At 42.0% G+C, this 16612-nt stretch overlaps 2 protein-coding genes across 6 annotated transcripts in view; one reads left to right on the top strand and one right to left on the bottom strand.

Moving 5' to 3' along the window:
- Positions 1-10395: 10395 nt before the first annotated feature.
- On the bottom strand, positions 10396-13160 carry LOC110486044 (protein dpy-30 homolog). Of its 2 annotated transcripts, none has more exons than XM_021557359.2 (5): positions 12784-13160; positions 11409-11449; positions 11268-11315; positions 10801-10943; positions 10396-10608 (listed from the first exon to the last, which is right to left on the bottom strand). In XM_021557359.2, the coding sequence occupies exons 1-5, from the start codon at positions 12791-12793 to the stop codon at positions 10536-10538; spliced, it is 315 nt and encodes a 104-aa protein (XP_021413034.1). In that variant the 5' UTR covers positions 12794-13160; the 3' UTR covers positions 10396-10535. The 2 variants fall into 2 exon arrangements, with proteins under 2 accessions (XP_021413034.1, XP_036796583.1); XM_036940688.1 differs by having other exon boundaries at positions 12753-12790.
- Positions 12944-16612, top strand: part of LOC110486043 (spastin) — a 31877-nt gene continuing 28208 nt past the window's right edge. For all 4 annotated transcript variants that reach the window (XM_021557356.2, XM_021557355.2, XM_021557354.2 and 1 more), the window contains exon 1: positions 12944-13404. In XM_021557356.2, the coding sequence (XP_021413031.2) occupies positions 13047-13404 (358 nt within the window). In that variant the 5' untranslated portion in view covers positions 12944-13046. The remainder of the gene's footprint in view (positions 13405-16612) is intronic.

Raw genomic sequence — 16612 nt, 5'->3', positions numbered from 1 at the left:
TGTTGGAGTGCTGCATCAGATAACCTCGCCTCCACAATCACCTGACCTCAACCCAATTGAGATGGTTTGGGATGAGTTGGACCGCAGAGTGAAGGAAAAGCAGCCAACAAGTGCTCAGCATATGTGGGAACTCCTTCAAGACTGTTGGAAAAGCATTCCTCATGAAGCTGGTTGAGAGAATGCCAAGTGTGTGTGAAGGGTGACTACTTAAACAAATCAAAATATATATTTTGTATTTTTTAAACACTTTTTTTTGTTTTGGTCACTACATGATTCCATGTGTTATTTCATAGTTTTTGATGTATTCACTATTATTCTACAATGTAGAAAATAGTACAAATGAAGAATTACCCTTGAATGATTAGGTTTGTCCAAACTTTTGACTAGTATTGTACATCAAAGGCAGCATTCTAATTCCTCAGTTCAAACTGAATGGGAGTATCTCAACAGTTTTTAATGTGAATTCCTCATCCTAACAGACAAGGCAGATGAAAGGAAGGATATTCATCGGTCCTCTAATCACTATGGATGAAGGATAGGAAAGGAAGCAACTAGGACCATTGAGATACATCCCTTGTCTGTAAAGCGGTTTGACGTTTAAATGCACTTTACCTAAAGTTTGATTTGACATCTCTCTCTCTTCCTATCCAGGGAGGTATTTAAAACCTACAACATGGCCATGAATTACCCCACAGTAGCCTGGAACTTTGGGGCGGTGGGAATGATCTGCATACACTGGAAGGGGCAGCTGCAGCAGGCCTACCTCATCGCCATCTCAGCCCTGGTGTTCATCAAGTACCTGCCGAGTGGTCCGCCTGGGTCATCCTGGGAGCCATCTCTGTCTACGGTGAGTGAGAGGGCTCAGAGTACATATTGTTGTTGGTTTCTACTGTCTAGCATTGTCCGGAATACCATGAAAAAGGGGTACAAATAAAAATCCACCTTGCCTATCCCAGTGCAAGGTGAATCTACCTTCTTATTACGTATACCTATCTAATCCTTTTAGATCTTAGCCAAGATGGGTAGAGGCTACAGATTGTTTCTGGACGTGAACTTTGATTTAATGGCATAGGTGTTAATGGTAGACCAGTTATCATGCTGCTGTACAGACCTTGACTATTAGCTGAGCACCACCTATCAAAAAGTGTGCAATTTCATCATGCATAGATGTTGCAATCATTCTTCCAGTAGTTCAGTACTTTTTGCTCATTCAGAAATTCCTGTGTCATGCTGTTTTCCTTTGTTTGCAGATTTGGTTGCAGTCTTGTGCCCCAAAGGTCGTCTAAGGATGCTTGTGGAGACAGCACAGGAGCGTAACGAGCCCACCTTCCCTGCACTCATATATTCATGTAAGTACAAGGTTTTGTTCATTGGGGCACACTGTAGTAAAATGTTTTGCAACAAAGTGTATCTTGTTAAACAAGTTCACGGGTGTGTATTCTCTTGAAATCAAATGGAACGAAGATACCTACCTGAATATGTCCAATAAACTAAAATTTTTGTTGCAAAATATTTTGCTATCCTTTCAGCTTTTTTTTTTATTCTTAGAATTCTATGATTTAAAAAAAATGGTGGGTGCTTATATTTGAGGTTCCAACAGCAGCCGGAGGAGATGGCTGCTGTTTTTCGACCTCATAACCAATTGTGCTATTGGGTGTATTTTTGTTGCATTATTTGTAACTTATTTTGTACATAATGTTTCTGCCTCCGTCTTATGGCCGAAAAGAGCTTCTGGATATCTGGACAGCGATTACTCACCACGTACTGGACAAAGATTTTTTGTCAGACGTGAAGGGTTTATTTAAGACACCAGAGAAGGCCCAAATCCCCATCATTCACCATGAAAGAGAGATATCAGGGTCGTACAGTGCCTTCTCGAGGTGCCTTGTAAGGATCCGACGGCGAGTGGCTAATCTTCCTCTACCAACGTACAATCATTGGATAACAAGATAACAAAATAGATGAGCTGCGATCACAAATATCCAACTAACGGGACATTAACCTCTACGGGGTCAGTGTTCCCCCGCGGGATGGTTGAGCTAAAGTCGCTAATGTGATTAGCAAGAAGTTGTAAGTAACAAGAACATTTCCCAGGACATAGACATGTCTTATATGGGTAGAAAGCTTACATTCTTGTTAGTCTAACTGCACTGTCCAATTTACAGTAGCTATTACAGTGAAATAATACCATGCTATTGTTTGAGGGGAGTGCACAACAACAAAACTTATCACAGCAACTGGTTTGATATATTCACCTCTGAAGGTAAATAATGTACTTGGGGCGGCAGGGTAGCCTAGTGGTTAGAGTGTTGGACTAGTAACCGGAAGGTTGCAAGTTTAAACCCCCGAGCTGACAAGGTACAAATATGTCGTTCTGCCCCTGAACAGGCAGTTAACCCACTGTTCCTAGGCCGTCATTGAAAATAAGAATTAGTTCTTAACTGTCCTGTAAGGTAAAATATAAAAAAAACGTACATTCAGTAATCTTGCTCTGATTTATGATTTATCATCCTGAGGGTCCCATTGATAAAATTAATTTTATATTCACAGTTTGAACCTCTGCTGTGTCTGCCCGCCAGCTGTATGAATAACATACAGCTGGTGGGTTTTAAGCTTTTTTAAGCTTTTTGACAGGATAGAACAGCGGCCTCTGGTCTATGTATATTTGTAAACAACAGCTGGTGCGCGGAATATCTCGAGGTTCTGCTCGCCTGAGGTAGAGTATCTTATGATAAGCTGTAGAACACACTATTTACCAAGAGTTTTCATCTAAATTCTTTGTAGCTATTTATTTACCACCACAAACCGATGCTGGCACTAAGACTGCACTCAATGAGTTGTATACGACCCTAAGAAAACCGGAAAACCCTCATCGAGGCGGCACTCCTAGTGGCCGGAGACTTTATTGCAGGGAAACTTAAATCAGTTTTTACCTCCTTTCTAACAGCATGTAAAATATGCAACCAGAAGGGAAAAAACTCTAGACCACCTTACTCCACAAACCGAGATGCGTACAAAGCTCTCCCTCGCCCTCCATTTGGCAAATCTGACCACAATTCTGTCTTCCTGATTCCTGCTTACAAGCAAAAACTAAAGCAGGAAGCACCAGTGACTCGGTCAATAAAGAAGTGGTCAGATGACACAGATGCTAAGCTACAGGACTGTTTTGCTAGCACAGACTGGAATATGTTCCGGGTTTCTTCCGATGGTACACCACATGAGCCACTGGCTTCATCAATAAGTGCATTGATGACATCGTCTCCATAGTGACCGTATGTACATACCACAAGCCATGAATTACAGATCACATCCACACTGAGCTAAAGGGTAGAACTGCCGCTTTCAAGGAGTGGAACTCTAACCAGGACGTTTTATAAGAAATTCCACAATGTCCTCCGACGAACCATCAAACAGGTAAAGCGTTAATACAGGACTAAGATTGAATCGTACTACACCGGCTCCGACACCTGTCAGATGTGGCAGGGCTTGCAAACTATTAGACTACACACAGCCACAAGCCTACTAGAAGAGCTGAACTACTTCTATGCTCGCTTCGAGGTTAGCAACACTGAAGCATGCATGACAGCATCAGCTGTTCCATACGACTGTGTGATCGCGCTCTCCGTAGCCGATGTGAGTAAGACCTTTAAACAGGTCAACATTCACTGCAGAGCCAGGTGGATTACAAGGACGTGTACTCCGAGCATGCGCTGACCAACTGGCAAGTGTCTTCACTGGCATTTTCAACCTCTCCCTGTCTGAATAAGGGTAGGTAACAACACATTCGCCATGCTGATTCTTAACACAGGGGCCCCTCAGGGTTGCGTGCTCAGTCCCCTCCTGTATTCCCTTTTCACCCATAACTGCATGGCCAGGCACGACTGCAACACCATCAAGTTTGCCAATGACAACAGTGGTAGGCCTGACCACTGACCACGATGAGATAGCCTATAGGGAGGAGGTCAGAGACCTGGCCGTCTGGGGCCAGGACAAAAACCTCTCCCTCAACATGATCAAGACAAAGGAGATGATTGTGGACTACAGGAAAAGGAGGACCGAGCACGCCCCCATTCTCATCGACAGGGCTGTAGTGGAGCAGGTTGAGAGCCTTATGTTCTTTGGTGTCCACATCACCAACAAACTATCATGGTCCGAACAGACCAAGACAGTAGTGAAGAGGGCTCGACAAAGCCTATTTCCCCTCAGGAGCCTGAAAAGCTTCGGCATGGGTCCTCAGATCTTTAATAAGGTTCTACAGCTGCACCATCGAGAGCATGGTTGCATCACTGCCTGGTATGGCAAGTGCTCAGCCTCTGACCGCAAGACACTACAGAAGGTAGTGCGTATGGCCCAGCACATCACTGGAGCCAACCTTCCTGCCATCGAGGACCTCATTACCAGGCGGTGTCAGAGGATGGCCCTAAAAATTGTCAGACTCCAGCCACCCTGGTCATAGACTATTCTCTCTGCTCCCGCACGGCAGACGGTACCGGAGTGCCAAGTCTAGGTCTAAACAGCTTCTATCCCCAAACCATAAGACTCCTGAACAGTTAATCAAATGGGTATGCAGACTATTTGCATTGTACCCTCCCCACCCCGTATTTTATGCTGCTGCTACTCTGTTTATTATTTATGCATTGTCACTTTAACTCTACCTACATGTACATACAGTGGGGCAAAAAAGTATTGTCAGCCACCAATTGCGCAAGTTCTCCCACTTAAAAAGATGAGCGAGGCCTGTAATTTTCATCATAGGTACACTTCAACTATGACAGACTAAATGAGGGGGAAAAAATCCAGAAAATCACATTGTAGGATTTTTTAATGAATTTATTTGCAAATTATGGTGGAAAATAAGTATTTGGTCAATAACAAAAGTTTATCTCAATATTTTGTCATTGCCAACAAAGGGTATATAACAGAGGTCAAACGTTTTCTGTAAGTCTTCACAAGGTTTTTTGGGGCTGTTGCTGGGCAACACGGACTTTCAACTCCCTCCAAAGATTTTCTATGGGGTTGAGATCTGGAGACTAGCTAGGTCACTCCAGGACCTTGAAATGCTTCTTACGAAGCCACTCCTTCGTTGCCCGGGCGGTGTGTTTGGGATCATTGTCATGCTGAAAGACCCAGCCACGTTTCATCTTCAATGCCCTTGCTGATGGAAGGAGGTTTTCACTCAATCTCACAATACATGGCCCCATTCATTCTTTCCTTTACACGGATCAGTCGTCCTGGTCCCTTTGCAGAAAAACAGCCCCAAAAAGCATGATGTTTCCACCCCCATGCTTCACAGTAGATATGGTGTTCTTTGGATGCAACTCAGCATTCTTTGTCCTCCAAACACGACGAGTTGAGTTTTTACCAAAAAGTTATATTGTCGTTTCATCTGACCATATGTCATTCTCCCAATCATCTTCTGGATCATCCAAATGCTCTCTAGCAAACTGCAGACGGGCCTGGACATGTACTGGCTTAAGCAGGGGGACACGTCTGGCACTGCAGGATTTGAGTGCCTGGCGGCGTAGTGTGTTACTGATGGTAGGCTTTGTTACTTTGGTTCCAGCTCTCTGTAGGTCATTCACTAGGTCCCCCCGTGTGGTTCTGGGATTTTTGCTCACCGTTCTTGTGATCATTTTGACCCCACGGGGTGAGATCTTGCGTGGAGCCCCAGATGGAGGGAGATTATCAGTGGTCTTGTATGTCTTCCATTTCCTAACAATTGATTTCTTCAAACCAAGCTGCTTACCTATTGCAGATTCAGTCTTCCCAGCCTGGTGCAGGTCTACAATTTTGTTTCTGGTGTCCTTTGACAGCTCTTTGGTTGTGGCCATAGTGGAGTTTGGAGTGTGACTGTCTGAGGTTGTGGACAGGTGTCTTTTATACTGATAACAAGTTCAAACAGGTGCCATTAATACAGGTAACGAGTGGAGGTTACAGGTCTGTGAGAGCCAGAAATCTTGCTTGTTTGTAGGTGACCAAATACTTATTTTCCACCATAATTTGCAAATAAATTCATTAAAAATCCTACAATGTGATTTTCAGGATTTTTTTTCTCATTTTGTCTGTCATAGTTGAAGTGTACCTATGATAAATTACAGGCCTCATCTTTTTAAGTGGGAGAACTTGCACAATTGGTGGCTGACTAAATACTTTTTTTGCCCCACTGTATTACCTCGACTACCCTGTGTCCCCGCACATTGACTCTGTACCGGTATCCCCTGTATACAGCCTCACTCCTGTTATTTTACTGCTGCGCTCAAATTATTTGTTATTTTTCTTAATGAATATGATGTCAGTTCAGTTGTCATCTGAGATATTCTCATCAATGATAAGATGACATAAACTCTACAGTGGAAAGGCTACACATCAGAGTTATCGGATTCACATGGAATTATTGTTCAATTTAAATGTTTGAATATGAAATGTGATTTTAGCTTCTAAAATGTGAGATTTGGGTTTTCATGCTCAATCAGTGGCCCGCCCCTGTGAAGGGACATGGGCTATAAAACTTTTCAAACACGCCCTCCTCTCCCTTCCTAAATAAGCCCTTGACGACAATATAACCTCCTGTTCCGAGGATGTAGGACGATGGTCCGATGTCAGAATGGTTCAGATAATAACTACAGAATGATGCCAACATCAGCATGAGCTTTGGTTGCGAATGGTATGAACTTTGAACGTTCTTTTAATGACCCCTTCTGTGCCTCACAGGGACTCTGCCTCACTCTTCTGCTGCTGGCCATATACAAGAAGGAGATTGGGAGGGCCATCACCTTCGGCCTGGTATTCTACTTCTCTACAGATAACCTGGTCCGCCCCTTTTATGGACAACCTCGCTGCCCATCAGTTCTACATCTGACTTCCCCTTCAACGTGGCAGGTGGTACTTCTGCTAAATGAATTCCAAGAGCACAAATCTAACAATGGATGAAAGGGTGATTCTGACAATTAATCTTAATGGTTGTACAGTCGTCTCAAATAAAACTGTGAAGGACCTCGGCGTTACTCTGGACCCTGATCTCTCTTTTGATGAACATATCAAGACTGTTTCCAGGACAGCTTTTTTCCATCTACGCAACATTGCAAAAATCCGAAACTTTCTGTCTGTTATTTTCCAGATATAGGATGGCGTCAATTTGTTTCTTCTCATTAGATAGGTCCATTTTGATAAGATGCAGGTCAGAAAAATAGGACATTGTGAATGATCAGGAGAAATCACATTTGTATTACGCACTATAGATCAAATTGAATTAGGCATTTATGTCCCACTCAACCAACTTTGGGTTCTTTTGAGGATAACTTGGCACTTCAATAGTTCAAGTGAAGTGGTAACTTGAACAGTCAAGGCATGCTGCAGTGATCCATTCAAGTCAAATCTCTGCTCAAGGCTACTTGTTTTTAAAGCGGCAGTGCAGTCCAAAACTTGATTTAATGATATTTTCCCACCAAGGTCAAAATAACTCTGAAATTGGGAAAATTATAATTCCCTTTTAGTGTGAGGTTTATTTTTTTACTCCTGGAATTTGCCTGTTCAGGTGGGATGTAGTTTTTGGCCCCCACAGCATGACATTACAATCCGATCAGATTATTCTGACCAATAAACCTGTTCACAAAAAATGGTTAGCTCCTACAGACAGTGAATCTGTCTGTCTGGGGCTTGCTATATAAAGCAGGCATTGAGGTCAGAGTGTATTTGGTGTTATTTTCATGAAATAAAGTTGTTGTTTTTTTACACTGATTTTAATGTCTTGAAAGCAGAAAGTCTATTTTATGTCTTCACTTCTAACCCCCATTGCCCTTCTGTAAATAAGCAAGACAATCAAGCAGATTCAAATGAAAGTTCTGTTTGAGGCACTCTATTTGTCAACAATTGATAGGAAAATTATTATTATTTATTATTATTTATTATTATAGGAAATTATTTAACTTTACATTTTCTAATAGTTGGTTTGAAACCAAATGGAAGTCAAATCATACACTCTCTATTTTGATAATTGCTGCTATGTATGGTGAAGGTGTAGGATTGGGGGAGAGGCTGATGCTAGATCTGTACCTAGGGGAAACATCCCGGAGAGCCCGAAAACAGAAACTAAACATGAAGAATGATGGTCCTAACTAGCCTGAAATCCAAACTGATATTCTCTGTTCATCAGTTTGTATTGCAGTCTAGGTTCTAAATGCTCACTGAAGACCAAAACTTGCCGGTAGCTTAAAGCTAAAATACTGGTATGCTGTTTGCATGCAACGAGAGTGTGTAGTCTTTATATTTAAGATATATTTTATAGAATGTAATGCTGTAACATTTTATATTAATGCACTTAAATGAAGTTTGATGGATTTTGTGTTGTGCAATAAAGTGGTACTTCTGCTAAATGAATTCCAAGAGCACAAATCTAACAATGGATGAAAGGGTGATTCTGACAATTAGTCTTAATGGTTGTACAGTCGTCTCAAATAAAAATGTGAAGGACCTCGGCGTTACTCTGGACTCTGATCTCTCTTTTGAAGAACATATCAAGACTGTTTCAAGGACAGCTTTTTTCCATCTACGCAACATTGCAAAAATCTGAAACTTTCTGTCCAAAAATGATGCAGAAAAATTAATCCATGCTTTTGTCACTTCTAGGTTAGACTACTGCAATGCTCTACATTCCGGCTACCCGGATAAAGCACTAAATAAACTTCAGCTAGTGCTAAATACGGCTGCTAGAATCCTGAGTAGAACCAAAAAATGTGATCATATTACTCCAGTGCTAGCCTGCCTACACTGGCTTCCTGTCAAGGCAAGGGCTGATTTCAAGGTTTTACTGCTAACCTACAAAGCATTACATGGGCTTGCTCCTACCTATCTCTCTGATTTGGTCCTGCCGTACATACCTACACGTACGCTACGGTCACAAGATGCAGGTCTCCTAATTGTCCCTAGAATTTCTAAGCAAACAGCTGGAGGCAGGGCTTTCTCCTATAGAGCTCCATTTTTATGGAATGGTCTGCCTACCCATGTGAGAGACGTAAACTCGGTCTCAACCTTTAAGTCTTTACTGAAGACTCATCTCTTCAGTGGGTCATATGATTGAGTGTAGTCTGGCCCAGGAGTGGGAAGGTGAACGGAAAGGCTCTGGAGCAACGAACCGCCCTTGCTGTCTCTGCCTGGCCGGTTCCCCTCTTTCCACTGGGATTCTCTGCCTCTAACCCTATTACAGGGGCTGAGTCACTGGCTTACTAGGAATCTTTCATACTGTCCCTAGGAGGGGTGCGTCACTTGAGTGGGTTGAGTCACTGATGTGATCTTCCTGTCTGGGTTGGCGCCCCCCTCCCTTGGGTTGTGCCGTGGCGGAGATCTTTGTGGGCTATACTCGGCCTTGTCTCAGGATGGTTGGTTGAAGATATCCCTCTAGTGGTGTGCTTTGGCAAAGTGGGTGGGGTTATATCCTTCCTGTTAGGCCCTGTCCGGGGGTGTCATCGGATGGGGCCACAGTGTCTCCTGACCCCTCCTGTCTCAGCCTCCAGTATTTATGCGTCGGGGGGCTAGGGTCAGTTTGTTATATCTGGAGTACTTCTCCTGTCCTATCCGGTGTCCTGTGTGAATTTAAGTATGCTCTCTCTAATTCTCTCTTTCTGTCTCGGAGGACCTGAGCCCTAGGACCATGCCTCAGGACTACCTGGCATGATGACTCCTTGCTGTCCCCAGTCCACCTGGCCATGCTGATGCTCCAGTTTCAACTGTTCTGCCTCTGATTATTATTATTTGACCATGCTGGTAATTTATGAACATTTGAACATCTTGGCCATGTTCTGTTATAATCTCCACCCGGCACAGCTAGAAGAGGACTGGCCACCCCTCATAGCCGGATTCCTCTATAGGTTTCTTCCTAGGTTTTGGCCTTTCTAGGGAGTTTTTCCTAGCCACCGTGCTTCTACACCTGCATTGCTTGCTGTTTGGGGTTTTAGGCCGGGTTTCTGTACATTACTTTGAGATATCAGCTGATGTACGAAGGGCTATATAAATAAATTTGATTTGATTCTAAAATTAATGATTAATAGAATGGAGGTTGCGGCGTCTGAGATTGACCCTTTTATCAAAGGGGTTCATCACCAGCTCTATAGCTCAACTAGTGGTAAAATAAAACAAGGCACTGGAATATTACATGTGTAATTTGGCAATATGTAAACATGGACTGGACTAGTTCTCAATGTTACATCACAGAGGATATTGTTAATTAAAAAGCAATGTTTCCTCTTGTAGGCATTTTGGTAAATAGACTGAATTTGAATTTAGAATAGTTTACCCTGAAGGGGACCATGATGCAAGGGAACTTAAGGTGCACACTAGTGTGTGTCTGTTTTGTAGATATTAGTTTACTGCTGACATTTGCCCTAAAAGAAGAGTACCATATTTCCCTGCAGCACAATCTTTATTCTGGTTTAAAAAAACAACATACACTATCATTAGCAAACATAACCATTGACAGAAACAACAATTTTCTTCATTTTAAACATGTGGCCTCAAAGTGCACATTTCCATCCGTCTGGGGCTTAATTTCGATTTTCAAACTGTGATTTGTTCTTGAGAAGGAAGGCTGCTAAGAATTCAATAGGATTTGTAGGTCTGAAAGAGAAGACAAAATGGAGAAACGCACATCTTTAAAGTATATTAGCTTGACAATTGTTACTCAAATGCTCTTCCCTTTTCATAGTACTGCCTGTTCAATGCATTTTTTACAAATGCATTTCCAAGCATGTCACACAGAAATGTGAATGGGAAAAAAGCTGAGCCCCTGCACAGACATTTTCAACATACCTTTCCTTGGCCAACACAGATAAGCCTTGAAGAAGAATGGGCACCACTGTCTGATCCAAATATGCCCTGGTGGGGAGCGACTGCAGATCCACCTTCTGTTTGGAGACCTTCTCTGTGTTGGCTTTCTCATTTTCCACTATTCTCTACACAATGAGGTGGTGAAAGACGAAGCAGAGATACAGAAATGTCACAAGTTACTGCTACTCACACCACTATCCATGTATGTAAGCGTCTCAAAAGTGTACTCAGAATTGCAATCTCATGCAATGTAGCCTAAACAATTTGTACCAAAAAGCATAGGCTTCACATATTAGTGCCTGCTATGTTAGAGAGCTGTGCATTCAGTGCTTGTTCAGTAGACAAGCAAGGTTACCACAATGCAGTGTGATAGTTTGAGTTTTAGAAATTGACCCCTTTTCATGGACATAATTTTCTGAAAGGCACAATAATTATATTGATGGTCATACCTGGATGTTTTCTGTCAGTCCATATTCAGAATGGGGGTTTTCAGCAATCTAAAAAGGAGCAGAAATTAGTCTAACTATAAAAAACGACTTTAAATGAAGAGAACCACTTCAAATCCCTAACTACATCTGTAATAGACTTACTGGAGTGTTCCCCTCCATAGATTGGTCTGCGTCTGTGTGATCTGAGAGAAACATACATTAATGTCAGCTAACATTACTACATTCTAGGCAATTCACTCTGGCTATCTACTCCGATTTCAGAGCGCAGAATAACTGATGAATTTACGAACGCTCAACACCTGTTGAATATGGCCATTGTCAGTAAAAATAGACAAAAAAGCTTAATTAAATTGTTGCCAGTAGCACAGTTGCAGTCACCAACACTCTGGATAACATGAGAACAGCCTAACCAGCTCTGCCAGTGCAAGTCAAATGGCCAGAGTGAGGTTCTCTCTCATTTATGTCTGGAAGTAGCTAGCAAGCTATCTACCTTTAGCCAGTTAGCTTGGGTGATTGACTGCCATTGTGAGGTCAGATCAACCTTACTCATACACAGCCCTTCTGTAAATAGCACACCCAACTACCTCATCCCCATATTGTTATTTGCTATTTTGTACCCCAGTATCTCTACTTGCACACCATCTGCACATCTATCACTCCAGTGTTAATACTAAATTGTAATTATTTCGCCTCTATGGCCTATTGATTGCCTTACCTCCCCAATCTTACTACATTTGCACACACTGTACATATTTTTTTCTATTGTGTTAGTGACTGTACGTTTGTTTATCCCATGTGTAACTGTTGTTTTTGTCACACTGCTTTGCTTTATCTTGGCCAGATCTCAGTTGTAAATTGCTTTATCTTGGCCAGGTTTCAGTTGTAAATGAGAACTTGTTCTCAACTGGCCTGCCTGATTCAATAATGGGGAAATTAAAAACTCCTTGGCCAGAGCGTCCAGTGTGCGCTCTAAACGCCCTGCAAAACGCATCGAATTTACGTACACCGAGAGCGCATACTGGCACTCCAGAGTGAATTTACGAACGTACCCGAAGAGGACAGTCAGTCAGTTAACGTAAATGTCTTCAGAATCATTCGGAGACCGATCAGAAACAATATCAAAATGTCAACAACCGCAAGGACGGTCGTTCTGTCATCGTTTACCTATAAGATACGCACACTTACTCCAGACTAAATTCAGGTAGATGACTAGTAACATAGCATTACCATCTATTCTTAAAAGCCAAAGAAGGTACCCTACAGGCGGGCTAGCTAGAGTAACGTTAAATGAATTCTAGAGGCGAGTAAAGTAACGTTACTTTAGCTCGTTGGCTAGCTAACGTTATCATGTTGGCAACGACCTTCCACCGTGAACCAATGACTGTTACGGAGAGATCAGATTGGATTAAACCAATTGTTGGGGTATAAGAAATATTTAAAGCTAAATGTATCCCTAAAATTGACTACAATTATAATATAACTCACAAAGGTGCCGATAAACGAACATTTCACTTACCGTCCGCCATGTTTGTTGTTAGTATTTACGCAATGTGGGTGGTCTCTACGTAAACTCTTGTTTGCAGTTACGTACTTTCTCTGATAGGACAAGAGGGCGCGTGCCCCTCCTCTCTTACCCTTTTGTTCGTTTGGTAACCGCCCCGTCCAATTTTATCAACATTTGAATGTCGGAGAATATATGGCAACTATAGACGCTTCAAAAGTTGAACCCAAGCAAAAGGCTATGTAATGTAATGGATACGATAGCAAGTCGTCGGGTGAATGAGTTTTCCGGAAGGAAGAAGCAGCAGAAAGAAGCGAGGCCCTGCAGGGTCCCCGCCCGACGGAGGGGACATCTGCGTCCAGGTGTCACTGCATAAACGAAGTGTGTACTACTTCTTCTACCCACTGCTGGCGTTGTTTACAGTGCTCCGTGTCCTAGTCTTGAATTTTGGCGTACTCTTCGCCTGGCTGTGCGAGCGGATGTCTCGCGCTATGGTTGCGAGACCCAAACAACGGGCAGCAGATGAACATGCGAACAAGGTGTGCAAGCAGGACAGCGGCGAGCAGATCCGAAACAGCCACAAACAAGCATTCGAGTACATCTCAGTGGCTCTGAGAATTGACGAGGATGACAAAGGTATTTTTTCAGTGTAGTGTGACTGCTATTTGCAGCAGCACCACTGACTGTTGGCTAGCTGGGCTTAAACAGCAGTTGTCAAATTATCAACTGTCATACACCGATGTGTGGATAATGCAAACAAAGATACTACTGTCAATACAGATTGAAACAAAACTGGTTAAATTTAACTAGGTCTATTGATTCAAACGCAGGCTCTTTACCCAAGGTGTGGTGCTGAAGTGTTGATCCCATCATATTTATTTTATTTATTCGGACTTTTCCATTGAAACCACCACCGTTTTTATAATGTCATCATGCAGACAAAGAGAACAGTTGTTCTGTCAATGACATTCAGTATGCAATCACAAAGAGATATTAGCTTATTGGACTGCAGATACATGTCTGTCCATTAATACCACCACATTATTACTACAATGGCTTAATGTTGAGCCAGTTGACAGTGTTATGCAGACTTTTCAATATGGCTAGGAGAATGTGCCTGCCTACTCAACCTAGGTCTCAGACTGGCTGAATAGGGTCAGCCATATGGTATGCCCAGGGGCAATATGTTAGTGGCTGAGTGCGGGGGACACAAACTAGTATAACTAGCCTGCATAAATTAAGGTGCCAATTAATGTTTTATAGTTTGTTAACAAAATGAAAGTAACAATGATGGGCAATACTGTATGGATATGCAAAAAAAAAAAAAAACAGCAAATATATATATGCTTTGTCCTCCTTTGTGCCACCGTGTTTTTGAAACCAGAACAGTTTATATTCCCAATATACTGTCCACACACACAAGCCTATACAGTATAACAGCAGAGCTACTGCCTATCTGCATGTGCCTTTCTCCAATCTGTGTGATCCCAGGGGATCAATAGACATGTGCTTGGATGATGTGAGCCGACATTAATTGGTATCGTCAGCAGGGAGGAAAATGCCTAAGATTCTCCTCTCCGAGTTGGCCGTGTCATCATGCATGAGCGAACTGAATTAATCGAGTTCCTCCCTGACTATTTACACTGTTCCAATGTACTGTAACTGGGGTGTTATCATTAGTTAAACAGTTGGAAAAGGGAAGGTTTTGCAACTAAAACAAAAGTTTCTATTGGACAAATTCAGGTAGGTCTCTCCCCATTTCGTTCCTCTTGCTTGTGTTTAAGAAACTCCTACCCTCAATACACAGGGGCCGGAGCACTTTGGAAAACAGTCTACAGTCAGTGCTGTTTTGAAAGGCTATACTTTCATCATGTTGGTGAGTTTGGTTAGTTAGACCTGTGTTTTCAATGCAAACACACAAAATGTATTGATTATGTTTCTCCCAGACTCCTAGGTCTGTCATAAGCTAACCTCATCCCCAAGCTATTTTGCACAGTGGTGTCTTGAGTAGAGGTCGACTAATTATGATTTTCCAACACTGACACCGATTTATTGGAGGACCAAAAAAAAGCCGATAGCGATTAATCGGCCGATTTTATAAAAAAAAATCAAAAAACATTTATTTGTAATAATGGCAATTACAACAATACTGAATGAACACTTATTTGAACTTAATATAATACATCAATAAAATCAATTTGGCCTCAAATAAATAATGAAACATGTTCAATTTGGTTTAAATAATGCAAAAACGAAGTGTTGGAGAAGAAAGTAAAAGTGCAATATGTGCCATGTAAGAAAGCTAACATGAGTCTTCAATATTCCCAGGTAAGAAGTTTTAGGTTGTAGTTATTATAGGAATTATAGGATTATTTCTCTCTATACGATTTGTATTTCATATACCTTTGACTATTGGATGTTCTTATAGGCACTTTAGTATTGCCAGTGTAACAGTATAGCTTCCGTCCCTCTCCTGGCTCCTACCTGGGCTCGAAACAGGAACACATCGACAACAGCCACCCTCGAAACAGCGTTACCCATGCAGAGCAAGGGTAACAACTACTGCAAGTCTCAGAGCGAGTGATGTTTGAAATGCTATTAGCGTACACCCCGCTAACTAGCTAGCCATTTCACATCGGTTATACCAGCCTAATCTCGGGAGTTGATAGGCTTGAAGTCATAAACAGTGCAATGCTTGAAGCACAGCGACGAGCTGCTGGCAAAAGCACGAAAGTGCTGCTTGAATGAATGCTTACGAGCCTGCTGGTGCCTACCATCGCTCAGTCAGACTGCTCTATCAAATCATAGACTTAATTATAACATAATAACACACAGAAATACGAGCCATTGGTCATTAATATGGTCGAATCCAGAAACGATCATCTCGAAAACAAAACGTTTATTCTTTCAGTGAAATACGGAACCGTTCCGTATTTTATCTAACGGGTGGCATCCATAAGTCTAAATATTCCTGTTACATTGCACAACCTTCAATGTTATGTCATAATTACGTAAAATTCTGAAAAATGAGTTTGCAACGAGCCAGGCAGCCCAAACTGTTGCATATACCCTGACTCTGCGTGCAATGAACGCAAGAGAAGTGACACAATTAACTTTTAGCTAAATATGCGGGTTTAAAAATACATACTTCAGTTGATTTTAAGAAAGGCATTGATGTTTATGGTTAGGTACACATTGGAGCAACGACAGTCCTTCTTCGCAAATGCCACCGCATCGATTATATGCAACACAGGACACGCTAGATAAACTAGTAATATCATCAACCATGTGTAGTTAACTAGTGATTATGATTGATTTGTTTTTTATAAGAAGTTTAATGCTAGCTAGCAACTTACCTTGGCTTCTTACTGCATTCGCGTAACAGGCAGGCTTCTCGTGGAGTGCAATGTAATCAGGTGGTTAGAGCGTTGGACTAGTTTACCGTAAGGTTGCAAGATTGAATCCCCGAGCTGACAAGGTAAAAATCTGTCGTTCCGCCCCTGAACAAGGCAGTTAACCCACCGTTCCTAGGCCGTCATTGAAAATAAGAATGTGTTCTTAACTGACTTGCCTAGTTAAATAAAGGTGTAACAAAAAAAATTGCCAAAATAGGTGTACAAAAATACAGATTTCAGTTTGGTATGAAAACTTGAAATCTGCCCTAATTAATCGGCCATTCCGATTAATCGGTCGACCTCTAGTCTTAAGAGTCAGGTTATAGATAAGCCAAACCCTTACTTTGCTGAAGGCAGAATTTTAAGACAACTGATCATCTGCTTTATCACTTTATCATAGTAGTTGGAGTAAAGCAGAGATACTGGAATCCAGCCTAATCTTCCAGCCC

Source organism: Oncorhynchus mykiss, chromosome 13 (genome assembly GCF_013265735.2).
Source record: "Oncorhynchus mykiss isolate Arlee chromosome 13, USDA_OmykA_1.1, whole genome shotgun sequence".
Taxonomy (NCBI): Eukaryota; Metazoa; Chordata; class Actinopteri; order Salmoniformes; family Salmonidae; genus Oncorhynchus; species Oncorhynchus mykiss.
The sequence above is the reverse complement of the archived record's forward strand: the minus strand, read 5'-3'. Positions and strand labels throughout refer to the sequence as shown.

Bases quoted from the DNA above. Each gene is read 5' to 3' on its own strand.
- LOC110486044 (XM_036940688.1), bottom strand. From the start codon at position 12,774: ATGTTCGTTTATCGGCACCTTT. The intron at 11,450-12,752 runs GTGAGTTATATT...TGTTTCTCTCAG, and splicing joins GTTCGTTTATCGGCACCTTT to ATCACACAGACGCAGACCAA. The intron at 10,944-11,267 runs GTATGACCATCA...CTCATTGTGTAG, and splicing joins GACTGACAGAAAACATCCAG to AGAATAGTGGAAAATGAGAA.